We start from the raw sequence: 21,582 nt of genomic DNA on the forward strand, positions 1-21,582 counted from the left end.
GGCTCTTGCTCCAGCTGCAGAGAAGGAGCCTTAGTCAAGGGCAGCACAGATCCTGAATGGCAGGAGCCCTCCTGTGGGCGAGGAGGCTACAAGAGACTGTTAGGAGCTGGCGGCCAAGGATCAGGATCAGAGATCTGAGTGGCCTGTGGAGACCTGGTGGCCCTTCAATGTCCCTTTACTCTCTGCAGTTGGAATGTGCCTGACTTTCCAAAACCCCGGAAGTGGGAGTGTTTTCCAGGAAGACCACAGGCAGGGGCAGGACCAGGGATGATGCTGGGAGCTTGGGGACAGTGACGGACGCAGAGCACCTTTTCCTAGTACTTCAGATGGTGGGCCCTGGGGCCACAGAGAGGTCCTGCAGATGCTGGAGCAAGGCTCCCCAAAGCCCCATGCCTGTGTCCCTCTGTGGGTCGCAGCCCCTGGCTCCTAGCCTTACCCTGGCAAAAAGGAGGCAGCTCAGTCAAGCCTGGGGAATAGGCCCTGCGGCTTGGGGCGTTGATGTCAGCGCTGAGTTAGGCCTGGCCACGCGAGGCTCTGGATTCAATTAGCGGCTGCTGAGGGTTCTGGCATGAGAAGGAAGGAGGTGAGCAATGGGTCGCGGGGGCAGAGGATGGTGGCAGCAGGCCTGGGTGGGGCCCCATCTTTCTGAGCCAGCAGCGGCAGCCCAGGTGGATTTCCTGTGGGCCTGGGTCTCATTACTGGAACGGCTACGCTGAGGCCTAGCCCCCCACCTCGGCAGCCCCGTCAAAGGGGCTATTGTGGGCCTGTGGGCTGCTGCTGAACACGGTGGCTGCTGAATAAATGTTTTCCCTGCAAAGCCAAACCTGGCCTCATGGGCCAGCAGGGGGTGGGTGGGACCTAAAGAAAGGGGGTTGGTGTGAGCCCTCCCAGAAAAAGCACTGGGGGATGAAGGGAGGACCCGGGCTAAGTGGGAGGGGGGACGAGGGGGCGGGGAGGCAAGCCAAGATGCAGCCCCTAGTCAAGGCGATCCCAATGGCTCCGGGCCAGGCCCAGGGATGGATGTGGACAAACACCAGCCCCCACATTGTTGAGTTCTTGCTGCCATAGGCCCTGTGCCACATGGACTTATACACATTCCCATTTCATGCCCATACCTATAGGGAGACAGGCTGGGAGAGGAGACAGCAGCTTGCTTACAGCAGGCGAAGACGGCTCCCAACACCCAACATCCACTCCCTGGCCAGGAGAGCACTGTGAGCCATGGGGGAGGGCTTGGATTGCCAGAGAGGGGTGGGGCCACTGTGAGCAAAAGCTACTCAGGCGGGAAGGAGGCACCCAATCTCTAAGAACACACTGGGTGTGGGACCTAGGGACAAAAAAGGGGCCATATACTAAACCTGACACACTCAGGGGGAGGCCTGCTTGGTGGGCCTTACAAACTTAGAAACCGAAAGTAACCACATAGGATGGTCTGAACATAAAAATTTCTAGCTAAAATTGGGTAGTCTTTTTGCATCTAAGACAGCATACCTTTGAAATGTCAGGGTAATGTCCTTTTCCAGATCCCTCAGGGCATACCCATGGCACCTGAGCAGAGACCACAGAGCCTTTCATTGCTATTGTTCCCTAAATACCATCCCATTGTGCTGTAAATGGTAACGGGTAACTATCCCATACCTACCAATGTAAAAGAAGCATGTGTCTATAATATTCTTTATCCAATCTCAGAGATTTCCCCACTTTGCTATCTTCCGCCTCCCTAATCTACTACCAATTCATTTCATATAACCCCTTACTTCTTCTTTGTAATGCATAAAATAAGCTGTAGAATTGTCATTCTCCAGAGCATTTTCTCAATCTGCTGAGGTTTTGCTTCCAAGCAATTATCATCAGTTTGGCTCAAATAAACTCAAACATTCTCTGCAGGTTTGGAAGTTTCTTAGCCGACAGACCTCGTGCCTCTGGCTGATGAATGGGCTTGGGTTAGGGGTCTGGCCAGAGGTGGACAATTTGATGTGAAGAAGCAAACTCAATCCCAACCTCCAACCTGCATAAGCTTGTTGCTGGGATGATCTCAACAGAGGACCCACTTCTCTGGCTTCAGATGCCTCTTCAGTAACATGAAAAATCCCTACTTGCCTACAGCACAGGCCCCTGACCATTCACCCAGTCCAGAAGCACCAAACCTGGGACAGGTGGTGTTTATGTGTCTCCTGGATGGAGCACAAGCTGCTTCATCACCAGATCCTTCCAACCCCCCACCTCCACCTCCACCAGCCCCCCACCTGTACCAGGTCCCCCACCTCCACCTCCACCAGCCCCTCACCTCCACTTACATCAGGCCCCCCACCTCCACCCTACACTAGCCCAAGCATGGGCCAGACACACAGGAAGTGCAGGGCAGCCATCTATGGACCTGCTGCCTGAATCTGGCTTTGCAGATAGGATGCTGGTGTCCTGCTCTTCCCACCATGACACATCTCCTTTTAGTGATGTGTACTCCACAAGTGACAGGGACAACAAAGAGGAAGGCATAGGGAGCTGAGACACAGGTCCCTGGGAGGGTGGGGCCCTGGGTTCTCCCTTGAAGAGGCTGGGGAAGGCTGTGTGCCTGATCCCTGGGCCCCTCTTGCTCTTATAAGAACATATACCCTTCTGCCTAAATTGAGATGAAAAACATGTAAACAGTGAAGAAATTGAGGGCATCCAGTGGAGGCCCATGGCCGTGCCCACCCATACACTTTTCATCTCCAGTCCAGTTCATTGAGCAGCTCCCACACCCCAGGAGGGCAGTATAGGGCTCTAGCTTCCAGGAAACCTGGGGGGACAGGGGACCTGCCACCTCTCAGGCCAGCCTGGAGGTTGGCATGCATCCCTGTCGTCCACCAGCTTTGTAGAGGACTGGAGAGTCCCAATTCCTCTGCCAAGGGTGTGGGCCCGGTGTGGAGGCAGGGCCAGGACCTGGGGATGGAGGGGGCAGGACACTGGCCTGGCTGGCCCATCTGGGAGTAATTTGAGAAATTCCAGGCCTCACTGGCCCTACAAGGCTATTCTTAACTGCTGTAATTACAGGGTCAGCCTTGGCCAATGGTACTGTGGGGTTTGGGCATCAGTTAACTCCTCCAGAGGCTATGCTAGGGCTGGGTAGGGTGGGGCTGCTCTTCAGAGGGAGGGCGACCCCTCACAGGCCAATGGTGGAGCCTGAAAGGCAGGAAGTGGTGGGTGGGGAGCATTTAATAGCTAGTGCTGGGTCCCTTTTCCAGGTTGACCAGTTCCCTCCCCCTGCTGGGGGGCCTGTAGGGAAGGGGCTGTCTGGCCAGGGGAAGCAAAGAGGACAAGATGCCAGTACAGCCTCTGCACCCGAGGAGGGGATGCTGGAAATGGAGCAAAGAGCCCAGGGAGCTCCATTTCCTCCAGTGCATGTGGGTCCTAGTGAATGCCCTGAATCCCCAGGGCCCAGAGCAGGCAAAAGCCTCACACCCAACTGTAATTCCAAGGAAGGCACTGGAGCTCGCTTAGCCTCACGTTCCTTATTTGCAAAGCTTTTTAGCCTCTCCAGGGGCTGTGACAGAGGATAGGAGTGGAGGGTCAATGCCACCCTGACCTTTATCCCTTCGCTGAAAACTCAACCAGGAAACACCCTGGCAGGAGTTCTTATGGCACTTAGACCCCAGACACAGCCCTTGCTGCTCCTGGAACTTGGAGACGTCACAGCACTCTCTGTGACTCAGTTTTCCCAGTTGTGAAACAGAAGAGGGAGTGGCTGACAGGATATCCAAGGACCAAGGCCTCTCCATGCTTTGACCTTTGCAGGCCCCTGCCTGGTGGTGGTGCTGAGGGTCCCAGCAAGCCTCTCCGAGAGTCATAGCTGAACAAGGCTAAGGCTTTGGAACAGGGGCCAGGTCCCTGCCTCCTCCCATCCCAGCTCAGCTGGTCTCCCACACTCCCAAGCCTCTTTCCTCAGCTGTACCTGTGGTCCATGTAGACTGAAGGGACGGGTCACTCCTCAACACTTAGTGAGCCGCAGTGACCCTGAGCCATCTCTGCACAGAGTGGGCTCAGTCCAGAGCCCCATGGGCACCACCACACATCCTCCTGCACACTTCTTGGGAGGATGGAAGGATGAGGTGCATTTGCATACCCCTCACAAAGGACAAGAAGGGATGGGCATGTAGCCAGGACTGAGGAGGCCCCATAAAGCCCACAAGTTCAAGGCCTGCCTCCCTCTGCTCTTTGTGCTTCCGAACCTGCCAGCTCATCTGTCCCCACATCCATCCCAAGTCCACCTTCGTATTGTAGCCTTAGGTCTCCTAGGCCCTCAGCCCCCCAAAACACCCATAGCAAAATCAAGTGCATTCTCATGTCTACCAGCCACACATCCGCCGGGTCACAGTCTCCTCCCCAAATGCCAAAATACACCAACCTGAGTCCCCAGGCCAAAAGTCTGCCCCATGACTAAGTGCCACATGAGATGGGTCAGTTGGGTTAATTCACCTCCTCTGGGCTGCCTCACTATCCCCTGATGGTGAAGTTCCAGGGGGCTCCTCAGACACCCCCTGACTGCTCCGGTGATGAGCTATCTCTCTGACAGGATCTGAGCCAGGTAAAGCCCTTATAGCTGGATCGGGCTCTGTACTCTGCAGATAGCCCTGCCATGGCGTATTAGGAGCCCTTAGCATTGATGCTCATTCACAGGTTTGGAATCAAGACATCGTCTGGGCCCTTGCCCCACCCCCACCCCCCAGTCCATCCCAACATGCTGGCTGCTCCTACCCAGGTGAGGTGTCCAGGGTGAGGGAGGTGAGGGCGCTGGAGAAGTGTCGAGTGTCCCACAGCTTCACTTCACGTTCACGCATCTGTGGGGAGGGGACAGAGAGAGGCTCAGAGGTCCGTCTGTCAGCCCCCAGGAACCTAGTGCCCAGGGATACAGCCTGGCACAGAGGAACTTGCCCCAGAAAGAGCTTAGAAGGCAGTGGTGGTAGGGGGGAAGCATGCCAGGAAGGGAGATATTTGGGTTTTCAGGTCCTGCCCCTTTAAGAACCCTTAGGTGACAAGGGACAAGGGGCGTTTCCCTGCATGGACTCTGGTCCCTGGGGGAGCTGCCACAGTTCCCAGGGTCAGGCTTAGCTATTACAAATGGAATCTACCAGTTTTCAGCAGCAGTTGGTCCCCTGGGGCTCTGAGACCCGGCTGCACTCAGGGCCATATATGGACAGGCCTGGAGCTAGCCTGCGGCCCCTGCCTCCCAGTGGGCCTCATCCCTGCTCTCTTGGTATGAGTCCCTGCTCACCTTCAAGGAGCCTTACCTGGTTGAATCCAGTGGACACAAGGTGCTCCTGGGTGCCTGTCCACACCAGCCTGCCATCCTTGCTGTTCTCATGGGCCTGTGTGCTCTGCAGGAGGCAGGAGAGAAAACTGAACCACCCAAGGGCCACTAGCCTGACAGCCCAACAGAGCAAAGGAGGGGCCAGGTCGGGGCCCCCTGGGAGCTGGTTAGAGACTGGGGAAGCCTCATATCACTACAGGATGGACCTCAGCTAAAGGCAGTGCTGCACCTAGAGAGCAGACCTGCACCCAGATTGGGCTCAGTCTCCCTCCTCGTAAGGGAACTGTCAGGCTGTCCTGCTCACTATCAGGCCCCCTTGCTACAGCGACTCAGAAGGGTAGCATGCCATTGCCCCTGCAGGTGTCCTGGAGGTAGCACTCAGCTGCTTGTCACCATCCCCAGGCTCTGGGGACCTGTGTGCCCTCTCAGAATTTCTTTTTTCTCACTTATGCATGGGCTCATGTTGCCCAGGCTGCCTACTACCCAGGGCTGTCGAGAGGATCAACTGAGACTATAAGTGAGAGAAACAGGCCTGTTGCAAAGCGCTGTGCAAATCAAGGGATTACTAGAATTACTGCTGCCTCCTGATGCTGCCAGGGGGCCGGGGAGAGGGCCTGGTGCCAAGCTCTGTGGAATGTCCTTGGAGAGGCACAGCAGTGCCCCTCTTCGCCCTCCCATGGTGCTACGGCTGCCAGCTGGAAGGCTCACTGGGACCCAGGAAGGAGAGGCTTGAGTTCATACCATATGCAACCCTGTCCCCTGGGCCCAGATGGGGGGAGTCCAAGAGGCCAGAGGAAATGCAAACAGCTCCCTCCCAGTCACCCTGGCCTCTAGAGCCTGAGACAAAAGACCCTGTTACCAAAAATAGCTCACCCCAAACTGTGGCCAGCTTCCTCCAAGCTTCCCACGATCTCCTTGGGAATGAATGAGGGAGGGAGGCAGCCTGTAAGGAGCTGGCCCAGAGCCCCCTCCCCAGCCTGCAGAGGCAGACCCCAGCGTGGGAGACCATCGGAAACAGCTCAGCGTCATTCAATGGGCTTTTCTCACTGCTTATTTCCCTCCCACCCAGCCACAGCCGGCACAGAGAAGTCAAGGCTAGAGCCTGAGAACCAGTAACCCACACCCCTCTCTCTCCACACAAAAGGAGCTGTGGGGTCAGGGTGAAGGTCACCCCCGTCCCCAACACCCTAGAGAGTAGGTCAGAAATGTCACATGGGCTCTCGTCCTTTCAACAGCATGCAAATACCCCATGTGTAAGCAGCAAACCGGATGGCTCACAACGCATCTGAACACCATTCATTCAACAGACATGGGAAGCCTCTCAAAGGACAGGCACTATGCTAGGAGCTGATGGTGGACCAAACAGATCTCAGATGAACAGTCATGTACTTGGGTGAAGCAGGACTGCTAATTTTTTCCTCAATACAAGCATTTGAGCTGCACACTACAGTAGGTACTGGGTCATGGTGAACAGAAAAGACCTCCAAACTCATAGCATACACAAGTCAGGAGACATGTGAACCAAATAAACTATATCACCATATGTTATTACAAATGCCACAAAAAGGTAAGGTGGAGGTTAAGGTTGCAAGATTTGGAGTCAGACTGCCTGGGTGAAAACCCTGCCCGGCCACTGAGGGCCTCATCCCAGTATGAAATACTCAACGTCTCTGTGCCTCAGTTTCCTTATCTGTAAAATGAGCACCATAGTGGGACCTACTCTGGAGGGTAGTTTCAAGGAGTGTTAATAGTGGTGAAGTGTGCTCAGGGTCTAATGTGCATTATTTTAAAACACAGAGTACAATAAGAGGATAATTGAGTCCAGCCAGTGTGGCCCAGCAGTTGATTATCCACCTATGAACCAAGAGGTCATGGTTGGATTCCCGGTCAGGTCACCTGCCCAGGTTTCAGGCTCAATCCCCAGTGGGGGGTGTGCAGGAGGCAGCCAGTCGATCATTCTCTCTCATTATTGACGTTTCTATCTCTCACTCCCTCTCCATTCCTTTCTGGAAAAAAACAAACAACAAAAAACCCACATAAATGTGTGTGTGTGTGTGTGTGTGTGTGTGTGTGTGTATCTTTTTAAAAGAGTATAATTGAGAGAAATAGATTTAAGGTAACATTTGAGTTAAGACATGAAGGATCAGCAGGTGTGATCCATGCCGGAAGTGTAGGGGGCCTAGGAAAGCAAAGGGCCCAGTGCAGAGGGTGGATGGGTGGGAGCAAGGGAGAGGAGGTGACCACCAGCCAGCAGGGTCCTCAGGCAGTGACGGAGTGGTTTTTCATTCAGAGGCACAGGTTGGGGTTGGAACATACCTTAGCCTGAACTCCCACCTTCCTATGTACACATGGAGAAACCAGAAGCCCAGAGAGCAGAAGCTATCTGCCCCAAGTCACCTGTTGGTTATTTGAGCCCCCTGCCGCTGTGGGCCAAGTCCATGGTTATTGCTCTCTATCTATGCAAGAGGAACCTGAGGTAAAGACAGGCGAGGAGACAGAGCCACAGCTAGAAGGCAGCAGAGCCTGGGTCACAAAAAGCCCAGGGTCCTGGCTGCGTCTGGGCCACCCTGGATATCCAACAAATGTCCTTGAACAAACTCCCACTGGAGGAAACAGGCCCCTGGGCCCAGAAAGTTGGGCTGGGCAGTGTGGGCTGGTCAGTCCCGCTTGCACTGCAGCTTTCCACTTGCACCTTCTAGTCTCCAAACCAAGAAGTGAAGACAAGGTAAGAGCTTAGGCTGAGCCCAGAGTGCCCACTGTGGGAAACAGTTCAGTCTTCCCAGGGGCCGTGGGTGGGGAAGGGAAGGCCACTGACCCCCTCCCCTCTCCTCTATCTCCTGATCATGGGTGTGACTTTCATTTTCAAAAATAGCAAGTTCACCCGGCCAGCGTGGCTCAGTGGGGTTGAGCGTCGACATATGAACCGGGAGGTCATGGTTCGATTCCCGGTCAGGGCACATGCCTGCGTTGCAGGCTCTGTCCTCAGTGTGGGGCATGCAAGGGGCAGCCGATCGATGATTCTCTCTCATCATTGATGTTTCTGTCTCTTTCTCCCTCTCCCTTCCTCTCTGAGGTCAATTAAAAGAAAGAAAAAAAATGCAAGTTCTTCGAGGACCTCAGTGGGACTCAGGGAAAAGGAGCCTTCTTTCCAGATCCTCAGATTCTCAATCTCCTGGGGCAGCAGGGAGGCTGCAGCTGGGACCCAGGCATCCTGCTAAGCCAAGCTCCAGCCCTGTAAAAGGAGGCCCAGGGGGAAGCCACTGGTGGTAATCCCAAGCCTGCAGGCCAGGTCTTGGGGGTTTCCCTCTCACAGGGGACAGTCAGCAGGGTACCCTGCTTGTGGAGAAGCTCCCTACCCCCCATGTCTCACGCACACATGGCTCCATAAGAGAAAAGGAGGGACTGAGATCAGGCAGTAGTATTTGCCCAGGAGAGGAGTACCAGGAGCATAGCATTCTGGCTGCAGTGCAGCCAAATCCCTCCTCTGCTGCCATAGCAACACTTCCTGTATGGGGCAGGGCAGCTGGAGGAGTTGACCTGGGCTCCCCCCTCGGGTGAGAGGACCTTCTCCAGTGGTAAGAAACCCACCCCATTCACCCATGCTCCTCCACAGCTAGGCTCAGTATTGGGCTCTAGGTGCCCTTCTCCCAGGCCTGTCCAACACACAGGGGTGCTCAGAAGGTACAGGTCCACCTGCCCACACCAGAGGTTAGAGGGCTTGTCCCAGCCCCACTCCCTGACAGGGTACTAAAGCCTCACTACTCCCTGGACAGCCCCTCAGCTGTGGGCCGATACCTCCCATGGCACACCATGGCTTCAGGGACTCAGACACCCCCACCTGGGCTCTGGCATAGGGAAGGGACAGCAGAGGGGTCCAGGGGCTCCCAGACCACGCCTGCCTCTGCTACTCAGCTGTGTGATCTTGGGGCAGAAATGATCAAAGGGCAGACTTCATAGGCCAGTCATAAGGGTGGAAGGCGGTGGTGGGTGGGAGGAGGTGGTTCATGCCAAAGGCCTGGGACATAATAAGTGTAACCTAAAAACAAACTAGGGCATGTGCATAGGAGGGAGCTGCCCAAGCATCCCCTGCCCCAAGCCAGATACAGGGTCCAAAAAAGGCAGCGGAGGAAGGCCTCCCAGGCCTCCCCAACCAGCTTCCAGGCTGTGGGACAGCCACTGGAGCAGGGAGGACAGAAGTTGGACCCAGGGCAATTTCCTTCCCTGACCCCCTCCTCCAGCAAACGCTCCCCTCTAGTGGGGAAAGAGGATCTCAGGAGATGGTGCTCCCAGAAGGCCTATCCCTGGAGCTGGCCCCTCGGCTCACACCAATCCTGGCCGCCAGCAGCGGTTTTCCTAATAGAAGCCAGGTGTGGGCCAGATGCCCTGGGCGGAAGTAGGGGGGCAGGGCCATGCACAGGCAGCATTCCAGGCCCACTGCCCCCACACCAGCACAGGCACTGTCCCAGCAGCGGGGAGTGGGTGGGAGCCACCCACGCTCTTCCCAGGTCTCCTCACTGAGAAGCCCCTTTAGGGGGGCTCCCTCCAAAACCAGATCTCCCTCCCTCTTCTAGGAACTTGGAACCCCTTGGACAACAGCCACTGAATCTCTACCTCAGCACCATTACCTCCTTGCTGGAAAAAGATGAGACGGAGATGAGGAGAAGGAGGAGGAGGAGGAGGAGGAGGAGGAGGAGGAGGAAAAGGAGGAGGAAGACAAAGGAAAGGAAGAAAACATTCAGGCCAGGGAAGCTGGCAATGCCCAGTCAGGTCAGGAATGGGGGTGCCACACACTGTTCCCCAAAACCTTGGATAGCAGAGGGCAACCTGAGAAAGCTGGGGGAACAGGGCTTCAGACTCCCTCTTTCAAGCTGAGCCTGGGACCCCCTTTCCAGGCAAAAGCTTGGAGACTAGCCACAGAAAACTACAGTGAAGCTCACTGCTCACCCCCTCACTGCCCTAAGACTCAGATTCAGCTATCCCCACCAGCCACAGAGGCACGGCCGGGGGGGGGGGGGGGGGGGGGGGAGTGCTAAAACCACTCCTGCCCAGCTTGGTTCACCTGTCAGGGCAGGGCCTCCTTTTGGTCTTCAGCCAGCCAGAAGCGGAACTGGCTGGATGGTCTTGGGCAAAAAGTTGCAAATGGCTAGTGAGGGGGATTGTGTGGGCACACCTGTGTGTGTGTGTGTGGGGGGGGGGAGGGCAGGGTGCCAGGGCCCATAGCTGGTTGGGTTTAAGCTGGTAGATTATCCTTTCCTCCACTTAGGTGGGGAAACAAGCTCTAGAATGGAGACCAGGACATCTGTGATGAGACTGGGGCTTCGCTGGAGTTTCTCCTGAGCTAGCAGCAGGGCCTTGAACTTTACCTTTCCCAGGGAAGAAGTCTCCTCAGCTTCTAGAAAAATCCTTTAAAAAGTACAAACCCCCTGCCCTGACCGGTTTGGCTCAGTGGATAGAGCGTCGGCCTGTGGACTCAAGGGTCCCGGGTTCAATTCCGGTCAAGGGCATGTACCTTGGTTGCGGCCACATCCCCAGTGGGGAGTGTGCAGGAGGCAGCTGATCGATGTTTCTCTATCATATGTTTCTGACTCTCTCTCCCTCTCCCTTCCTCTCTGTAAAAAGTCAATAAAATACATATTTAAAAAATAAAAAAATAAAAAATAATAAAAAGTACAAACCCCCTGATCTCTTTTTAAAAAATCTTTTACAAAATGTAAATCCGCTCATTTATGCTTAAAACTCTCTAATGGCTTCCTACAGCAAAGGTGAGAGGCCCTTCACCATGGGCCCTGGCTCTCCTCCGTGGCCCTCACTCCTGGAACGAGCTCGTCCCACCTCTGGCTGGCTGTCCCCTTTGCACCACTCAGGCCTCAGCTCCGAGCCATTTCCTCAGAGAAGCACGAAACTGCAAAACTGCGTCAGCAAGAGAAGCCCCTGGGCAAGTACCCCATGTGTGTATCTTATTCACCACAGAACATTCCAAGCTTGGTTCCAAGCTGCTATAGAATGAAGGAATGACTCTGAAGTGGCTCAATGCCTATAGCCTTCCCAGGGGCCAGCCTTCCCACTCAGAACTCACAGGGCCACACACACCTCATGCACATCTATTGACAAAACCAAACAGGCTCATTACTGTGTCCCTCAGATCTGGCAGGCCCCCAGCACAGCCCACAGACCCTGGACAAAGACTTAGGGTCTGCCTGCTATGTGACTAGAGGGGTGCAGATGGCAGCACTGGGTCTTTTGGTTCCTCTGTGGCTAGCCTCTGCTGGCCATGCCAGGAAGGGTGGGTGGGATGAGGGTCTTAAAGAAGGAGAGGAAGCTGGAATCTCAAATTATTTTCCTGAAGCCACAGGACACCTCCAGTGGAGGCCTGTGGGCAGCCTGGCTGTGCCCCACCCTGAGATCAAAGCCAGACCCTCCCAGGACCCAGAATATGCTTCTCGGAAAGAGCTGGAGCCCACCTCTGAGGTGACCCACACCCACCCAATGGGCCTTGGCCAGGGGCACGGGGTGTGGCAGAATCTGTCAACCAAGAGGCTGAACCTGCCCCTGCCTGTTCATGGTGGAGCCACTGGGGCCTCAACCAAGCCCTGCTGCCCACACAACTCACCTGGGAGGCCTCAGGCTTTGCTCTGGGGTCAAAGATCCTCAGCTGCTTGTCCTGGAAAAGCAAAGAGGAGGCAACAAGAGTGCAATTAGGGTGGGCTGGGTCCCTGGGGGCCAGCCTGTCTCCTGGATCCCAGGCTCTGATGGTCCCACTCCTCAGTATACAGGGCTGGTATTCAGCACTAGGAGACCCCTCCCCAGGCTGGTTCCTCCTTCTCACCACAGGGGGGCAAGCTCCTTTTCCTGCCTTAGTCATTCACCATAGAGAACTCACTGACAAGAGTTCACATTCCCTAAGTTACATGCAGGATCTCTCCCCATCTTTCCAACCACCACATGAGGCAGTGTTATCACCATGTCCCCTTCACAGATGGAGAAACTGAAACCCAGAACAAAACTCTAGGCTCTCAGCTACTACACGTGTCCAGCCCTGTGCTGGCCCAGAGGGACTCACGGGACAATGTCATTTCTACACTTTAAAAATTTGATGTCTAACCAAGATGATGAGCTTACACATCTTAACCATCACTCAGCACACAGCTCTATATTACCCCAAGATGGCAATAGGAACAGACAAAAAGGAAAAAAATAAAATGCCTATACCTGTATAAGGACTTTATATCTGTGTGTGTGTATACATAAATATATGTGCATAAAGAACTGGGATGGGGCGGGGGCAGAATCTGAATCCATTATTTGCAGGCTTGGCCATGACAAGTTCTTTATTTTTTAACTGATTTGAGAGAGAGAGGAAGGGAAATACTGATGTGAGAGAGAAACATCCATCAGCTGCCTCCCATATGGGCCCTTGTCCAGGATCGAACCTGCAACCTAGGTATGTGCTCTAACAGGAAATCCAACCTACAACCATTTTGGTGACCAGGACAATGCTCCAACCAACTGAGCTATCTGGCTGGGGCAGTCATGATAAATTCTTAAGTGCTAAAAGGAAGACGCAGAATAACATGGCATGGTGCAATCCTACTGTGGTAAAAAAACACAAAATTCCCTATTTGTCTAACCATGTATTTATAGGTTTTGCAAGTTTGCTGAGCAAGGAGAAAGATGTCAACTAGTACAAGCCATGTGTTAAAGATGGGTACCAGGGCTGGGGGATGTGGGGGTTGATTAGCTTTTCCTTTTTAAATTTTGGAATGGTTCCACTTTGCTTCAATCAATATGGATTCATACTTTCATATTTTGAACAATGAACCTGCAATGAACAACTGGAATTTGAAATTAAAAGCACAATACCATTTACAATAGCCCCCAAAATATTGAAATACTTAGCTATCAATCTAACAAAATATGTACAGGATCTATATGAGGAATACCATAGAACTCCCATGAAAAAATCAAATAACTAAATAAATGGAGAGAGAGATAGTCCATGTTCATGGACAGGACTCAATATTGTCAAGATGTCAGTTCTTCCCAACTTAAACTATAGATTCAATGCATTCCCAATGAAAATCCAAGTTATACTGTGGATATTAAACTGATTCTAAAGTTTATATGGACAGGCAAAAGACTCACAATAGTCAACTCAATATTAAAGGAGAAGAACAAAGTTAGAGAATTGACGCTACCTGAATTTGCTCTAAAGCCACAGCAATCAAGACAATGTGGTACTGGCCTAAGAATAGACTAAACAGATTAAATGAGTAGAAAAGAAAGCCCAGAAATAGATCCCATATAGTCAACTGATCTTTGACAAAGGAGCAAAGACAACAGTCTTTTCAACAAATGTTACTAGAACAATTGGACATCCACATGCAAAAAAATAAATCTAGACTTAGACTTTACACCTTTCATAAAAATTAACTCAACCTAGCCAGTTTGGCTCAGTGGATAGAGCGTCGGCCTACGGACTAAGGGTCCCAGGTTCGATTCTGGCCAAGGGCACATGCCTGGGTTGTGGGCTCGACCCCTCCCCAGTGAGGGGTATGCAGGAGGCAGCCAATCAATGATTCTCTCTCATCATTGATGTTCTATCTCTCTCCCTTACTCTCTGAAATCAATAAATATATATTTTTAAAAATTAACTCAAAATGGACCACAGACCTAATTGTAAAAAGCAAACCTATAAAAACCTCTAGAAGATAATTTAGGAGAAAATCTAGGTGACCTGGCATTTGGCAATGACTATGTAGTTACAACACCAAAAGTATGATATATGAAAGAAATATTAGTAAATTGGGCTTGATTAAAATTAAAAACTTCTGCTCTGCAAAAGATAGTGTTAAGAAAATGAAAAGACAAGCCGCAGACTGGGAGAAAATATTTGCAAAGCACATATCTGAGAAACAATTTGTATCCAAAATATACAAAACACTTAAAATTCAAAAATAAGAAAACAAGCAACCCAATTTAAAAAGGGCAAAGATTTGAATAGACACCTCACCAAAAAGGATACACAGATGAAAAATGAACATATAAAAAATGCTTGCCCTAGCTGGTTTGGCTCAGTGGATAGGGTGTCGACCTGTGGACTGAAAGGTCCTGGGTTCAATTCTGGTCAAGGGCACATGCTCGGGTTGAGGGCTTGATCCCCAGTGAGGGGTATGCAGGAGGCACCCAATCAATGAGTCTCTCTCATCATTGATGTTTCTCTCTCTCCCTCTCCCTTCCTCTCTGAAATCAATAAAAATATTTTTTTAAATGCTTAACATCACATCTCATTAGAGAACTGTAAATTTAAACAACCATGTGTTACAATTACACACCTACTAGAATAGCTAAAATTTTTTAAAAATGAAGATACTAAATGCTAAGGAGGGTGTGGAGCAACAGGAACTCTCATTTGCTGCTGATGGGAATGCAAAATCATGCAGACACTTTGGAAGACAGTTTGGCAGTTTCTTACAAAGCAAAAAATACTCTTACCATATGATCCAGCAATTGTCTCGTAAAGTATTTACCCAGATGTGTTAAAACTTAAATGTTTATAGCAATTTAATCATAACGGCAAAAAATTGAAAGCAACCAAGATACCCCCAGTAGGTGAATAAATACATTGTGGTACATTCACATAATGGAATATTATCTATATATATATAAAAAGCCAGCGACCAGAACGCCGAAATGACCAGAACGACTGGTCGCTATGAGGCCCATTGCAGCCAGCAAACCAGCCCAATCAGGAGGTGGGGCCAGCTGGCCAACCTCCTGCAGCCCCTCCCCCAGGCCAACCCCACCCCCGATGGGTCCCCACCCCACCATTGGCCCGCAGGCCCTTCCCCAAGCCAGGCCCTTCCCCAAGCCGGCACTACTCCTGATTGCCCTCCCTATCCCAATAGGGGGTGGGGCCGGCCGGTCAACCTCCTGCAGCCCCTCCCCCAAGCCTACCCCCGCCCCAGATGGGCCCCCACTACCCCGATTGGCCCATGGCCCCTCCTCCCAGCCAGCTCTGCCCCTGACCAGCCCCCCCCCCCCCACTCTGATCAGGGGCAGGGCTGGCCAGCCAACCACCCATGGGCCCTCCCCCAGGTCGCTGGCCCCCGATCGGCCCTCCCCACCTCATTTGGGGGAAGGGCTGGCCAACCCACCGCCCACAGCCCCTCATCCTGGCTGGCCCCACCCCCCAATGAGCCCCCACCACCCTGATCGGCCTTCAGCCCTGTCCCCCCAGCCAGCTCTGCCCCTGATTGGCCCCCAATCAGGGATGGGGCCGGCTGGCCCACCACCCACAGACCCCCCATGGCCAGCCCTGCCCCCAGTAGGCCCCCCACCCCAATTGGGGGCAGGGCCCACTGGCCAATCGCCCGCTGCCCCTCCCCCCAGCCGGCCCAGCCCCGATCGGGTTCCAATCTGGGTGAGCCGGCCAGCCAACCTCCCACTGTCTCCTCCTCCCAACAGGCCCGGCCCAATCTGCTGATTGGGGCTGGGCCAGCTGTACCCCACCCGTACACAAATTTGTGCACTGAGCCTCTAGTTCAGTGATAACAAGAAATAGCTAATAGCCCAAACCATAAAACTCCTAGAAGAAAACACAGGGGAAAAGCTTCATGATGTTGGACTTGGTAATGGTTTCTTAGTTATAATACCAAAGCATAGGGAACAAAAGTAAAAATAGACAAGTGGTACTACATCAAGCTTAACTTTTGTTATAATCAAAGAACACAATCAACAGAGTAAAAGAACCTATGGAATGGAAGAAAACATTTGCAAATCATATATCTGATAAGGGGTTAATATCCAGAATATATAAAGAGTTCATACAACTTCACAACAACAAAAAATCAAATAACCCAATTAAAAAATAAGCGAAGGATTTAAATAGACCTTTCTCCAAAGTTATACAAATGGCCAAAAAACATATGAAAAGATATTCAATACCACCATTTGTCCACCATCCAGAGCTGAAAAGTCAGTGCCGACATGTACACTTAAGGAACTGGTGGACATTGAAATTGGGTCTCAAAAGAACTGTTGGTCCAGAAAGAAACTCACTACAGACTGATTCATTTGCCTGTCAGCATAACTATAATTGCTCGTCTCACATTCGGTTCTTATAAGTATATTTCTAGTAACACATGATCTCACTCATCTAGGGGAAATGATGAACATCATAGACTGATGAACAAGAACAGACCCAGAAACAAGGAGGCATCGGTCGGACTGTCGAGCCTCAGAGGGAGAATAGGGGAAGGTGGGGGGAGGGGGGAGAGATCAACCAAAGGACTTGTGTGCATGCATATGAGCCTAACCAATGGTTAAGGATAACAGGGGGGTGGGGGCATCCGTGGGGAGGGGTGTGGGATGGGAATGAAGGGATGAGGACAAATATGTGACACCTTAATCAATAAAGAAATTAAAATAAATAAATAAATAAATAAATAAATAAATAAAAGATATTCAACATTACTAATCTTCAGAGAAATGCTTATCAACACCACAATGAGATATTATCTCATACCCATTAAGATGATAACTATCAAAATTCAGAAAATAACAAGTGTTGGTGGGAATGTGGATAAATCAGAACTCTTGGGTACTGTTGGTGGGAATGTAAAATAGTAAAGCCACTAGGAAAATAGTGTGGTAGTTCCTCAAAAAATTAAAAATAGAATTATCATATGATCCAGAAATTCCACTTTGGAGTATACCAGGTGTACTGGTTAATAATGTGAATTTTGCAACAAAAAAAAAACATCATAATTTTAAGAGAAATATCAAAAGTGCTTTATTCAAAGTAATGTCCATTGCTAACTACACATTTCCCCATTTTTCAGGTAATCTGTGGATACCGGCCCAATAGAACTTTTCTTGTTTTAAGGCAAACCATTCAGAGACCCAATTTTCCACTTCTTCGTATGTTTTGAAGTGCTGCTCAGAAAGTGTGTGTGCCATCCATCGGAACAAGTGGTAATGTGAAGGAGCAAGGTCTGGTGAATATGGCAGGTGGGTCTTCCCAGGCAAGATCTTTTAACATGTCTTTAACTGGTTCTGAAGTGTGTGATGGTGCATCATCATGAAGCAAAATTATTTTGCCGCATCTTCTGGAACATTCTGGTCATTTCACGATCAAAGCATGGTTCAAATTGATTATTTGTTGTCGGTAGCAATCAGTATTAATGGTTTCACCTGGTTTTAGAAGCTCATAATATACCACATGTTCCTGATCCCACCAAAGGCAGAGCATGGTCTTCTTTCCAAAGTGATTTGGCCTTGCAGTGGATGTTGATGGTTGACTTGGATCAACCCATGATTTTGTGCGTTTGGGATTCTCAAAATAAATCCACTTTTCATCACCAGTCACAATTCGATGCAAAAAAGACTTTCTTTTGTGCCGTTGAAGCAACATTTTACTGATGACTTTTTGGTTTTCCATTTGTCTTTTGTTCAGTTGATGTGGCACCCATTTTCCTTCCTTTAAAATCTTTCCCATTGTTTGTAAACGATTGGACATTGTTTGTTGAGCAAACAATCTTTAATCTTTCTGCAAGTTGTTTTGAGTTTGACACACATCTTCATCAAATAATGCTTGTAATTGTTGGTCTTCAAACTTTTTTGGTTGACTGGACATTCTTTGTCTTTCACATCGAAATCATCACTTTTAAAGCATTTAAACCAGCGTTCACGAGGATCTTGAGATGGAGCATGTTCATCATACGCTTCCCGAAATATTCAGCAGCACTTTTCTTCAAAATAAAGTAATCTATATATGTAAAAGCCCAGCAACCAGAACTGCGGAACGACCAAAACGACCAGTGCCTATGACGTGCACTGCGGCAGCCAACCAGCCTGATCCAGGCCCTGATTGGTCCCTCCGCCCTGGTCGACCCGGCCCTCAATCGGCCCCCAACACCTCGATTGGGGATGGTGGCGGCCGCCAAGCACCCGTATCCTCTCCCCCACCCACAGGCCTGGCCTTGATTGGCCCCTTCCGCGCAAGCCAGCCAGACCCCACCCGTGCACGGATTTGTGCACCGGGCCTCTAGAGAACTAAAACTTCCTGCAAATGCTCATTTTTTTGGCACGAAATTCAACATTTTTACGTGTAAAAATATCTATGATGATAACACCTTCAGCAAATTTGATATATGAGTTTTGAAGCTTGCTGTGAACACAACAAAATAGCATACATATCAAATCGCATATATATCAACATATGTGTAACTCCATCTATTAAAAACAATCTGCATTATTAACAGGTACACCTAGTATACCAAAAAGAATTGGAAACAAGGTCACAAAGAGATATTTGCACACCCACATTCAAAGCAGCATTATTCACAGTAGCTATACTAAACACGGAAGCAACCTAAGTGTCCATTATGGATGGATGAAGAAACAAAATGTATTATATACATACAATGGAATATTATTCAGCCTCAAAAGGGAAGGAAACCCTGTCACATGCTACATGGATGAATCTTGAGGACATTACACATAATGAAATAAGCCAGTCACAAAAAGACAAATACTGTATGATTCCACTCATATGTAGTATTTAAAGTGGTCAAATTCATAGACAGAAAGACATTAGAATGGTGGTTGCCAGGGGCTGAGGGAGGGGGCAAAGGAAAGTTGTTTCATGGGCGTAGAATTTCAGTTCTACAGATGAAAAAGTTCTGAAGACCTGTTTCACAACAATGTAAAAATACCTAACATGACTGACCTGTATACTTAAAAATGGTTAAGATGGTAAGTTTTATATGTGTTTTTACCATAATTTTAAAAAATAGCTATCAGTCCACAAAAAGACACGGAGAAACCAAAAATATATATTACTAAGTGAAAGACGCCAATGTGGAAAGGCTACATATTGTATGACTCCAACTATATGGCATTTGGGGAAAGACAAATCTTATAAAGACAGCAAAAAGATCAGTGGTTTGGAGACAACGAGGGAGGGATGAATAGGTGAAGCGCAGGGCACTTTTAGGGTGGTAAACTTATTCTGTATGATGCTATACTGGTGAGTACATGACATTATGAATTGTCAAAACCTATTCTCATCATAGATGTTTCTTTTTTTTTAATTTCTTTATTGATTAAGGTGTCACATATTTGTCCTCATCCCCCCATTCCCATCCCACACCCCTCCCCACGGATGCCCCAACCCCCTGTTAAACTTAACCATTGGTTAGGCTCATATGCATGCACACAAGTCCTTTGGTTGATCTCTCCCCCCTCCCCCCACCCCCCATCGATAGTCTGATCGATGCCTCCTTGTTTCTCATAGATGTTTCTAACTCTCCCTCTCTCTTCCTCTCTGAAATCAATAAAAATATATACTTTTTTTAAAAAAAGGAAAGAAGCCTAACCGGTTTGGTTCAGTTGATAGAGCGTCGACCTGCGGACTGAAAGGTCCCAGGTTCAATTCCAATCAAGGGCATATATCTTGGTTGCGGGCACATCCCCAGTAGAATGTGTGCAGAAGGCAGCTGATCGATGTTTCTCTCTCTTCAATGTTTCTAACTTTCTATCCTTCTCCCTTCTTCTCTATAAAAAAATCAATGAAATAAATTTTAAGAAAAGAAAGGAAACACCAGTGATGACAGAGAATCATTGATTGGCTGCCTCCTGCACGCCCCCTACTGGGGATCGAGCCCAAAACCTGGGCATCGAGCCCAAAACCTGGGCATGTGCCTTTGATCAGAATCGAACCTGGGACTCTTCAGTCTGCAGGCCAATGCTCTATCAACTGAGCCAAACCAGCTAGGGCTCATCATTGGTGTTTCTATCTCTCTCCCTCACCCTCCCTTTCTGAAATCAATAAAAATATATTTAAGGGGAAAAAAGCATGAGGAAAGATGTGGAGACATGAGCTTGCTGGCATGTATGTGGAGGGGAAGAGATTGCCATGTGAAGAAAGTGGGTGGCAGGAATAAAGAGGCAGCTGGACAAGGGAGGGGCCGGCTCAGAGATGGCCTGGAAAGCCACACCTCTGTGGCGGACCGTCCCAGGCTTTCCTGACACACCTCAGCAGGTTCCCAGGGTTCTTGGGTCACTGCTGGCAAAGCTTTCCCTGCTAGTTTAGTGAGCATTTGCTATGCGTCAGGCGAACACCAGACACAGTCCAGGATTAGCTCTAAAGCACCACTCCACTCCAAAGCCTCGTGTTCAGGATGTCATTTAGAGACCAGACAGCCAAGGACATTGAGGGACAGAGACAGGCAGAAAGAACAGTGAGAGAGAAGTAAGAGGACAGAGAGAGGCAGAGAGAGACAAGAGAGACAGAAAGGAAACAGAGAGACACAGAGGGGACAGAGACAGGGAGACACAGAGCAATAGAAAGAAGACAACTATAGACAGAGGAAAGATAACAAGGGACAGAGACAGGGAAGCAAGAGATGGACAGAGGATAAGGAGAAACAGAGAAATCCCAGGCAAGAGAGACCCCCTCCTGGCAGCAGGAGCAACTCACACCTGAGTGGCAGAGCCACCGTGGAGAGCCAGCGGCCTGGGTTCCAACACCAACTCCACCACTCTGTGATCTGGGCAAACGCAGAGCCCTTGGTAGGATGAGGATAATGGCAGTGCCTCTCACGAGTCAGTAACAGTTTGGTACGTGAGCACTCCCTAAAGGTAGTTGGGCCATCTAACCAGGGCTCAGGTTGGACACTGGAGGCTGGTCTTGTGCTGATGAGAGTCTACGGGACCGACAGAGGGGGTGGCATAGGCTATGGGGGACAGCATGTCCGCTAGGCTCACAGTGGCAGAGTGGGGGAGCTATCCATGAGGCGGGCGCGCCCCCTAGTGGCTGCCTGGAGAAGCTGGAAGGGAGACAGGAAAGGACTTTGGTGGGATTGGGCCCAGGCCTTGCAGGGGCTAAACACCCGCCCTGAGAGGAAGAGCTGCTCCAAGGTAGGATGGGAGTCAGGCCAGGCACCAGGGAGGTTTCCTCACCAGCATGGAGATGGTGCTGAGAGGGGGGAGGCTTTGATGGGAAGCATCTTTCATCTACCTCCTTCCCTCTCCCTTCCTCTCTTTCGTTCTGTGCTTGTCTCTCTCACATGTGCCAAGGAAACACAGGGCAGAGAGGGTTTCTCATTGGAGGCGGAGTTCACAGCCTAAACGCGGGACTCCGACAGGTCGGTTCCCCTGCCTGAGATGCCTGTCCTTTCCTCAGTGAGAACTCATACCTAAGGACCAGCCTTGGCCTCACTGTCCCTTTGGAAGTCATGCCCACCAGCCTTTAGCCTGAGCATTGGCCACCACATGACCACCTTGTCCTCGAG

At 50.5% G+C, this 21,582-nt stretch overlaps 1 protein-coding gene across 1 annotated transcript in view; it reads right to left on the reverse strand.

The window, feature by feature from the left end:
• The window catches only part of CORO7 (coronin 7), a 60,378-nt gene that overhangs the window by 25,195 nt on the left and 13,601 nt on the right, over positions 1 to 21,582 (reverse strand). Inside the window, exons 7-9 of the mRNA XM_008141771.3 lie at positions 11,898 to 11,948; positions 5,268 to 5,354; positions 4,735 to 4,817 (exon numbers count right to left, since the gene is read on the reverse strand). Of these exons, the coding sequence (XP_008139993.2) occupies positions 4,735 to 4,817; positions 5,268 to 5,354; positions 11,898 to 11,948 (221 nt within the window). The remainder of the gene's footprint in view (positions 1 to 4,734; positions 4,818 to 5,267; positions 5,355 to 11,897; positions 11,949 to 21,582) is intronic.

Source organism: Eptesicus fuscus, chromosome 4 (genome assembly GCF_027574615.1).
Source record: "Eptesicus fuscus isolate TK198812 chromosome 4, DD_ASM_mEF_20220401, whole genome shotgun sequence".
NCBI classification, from domain to species: domain Eukaryota; kingdom Metazoa; phylum Chordata; class Mammalia; order Chiroptera; family Vespertilionidae; genus Eptesicus; species Eptesicus fuscus.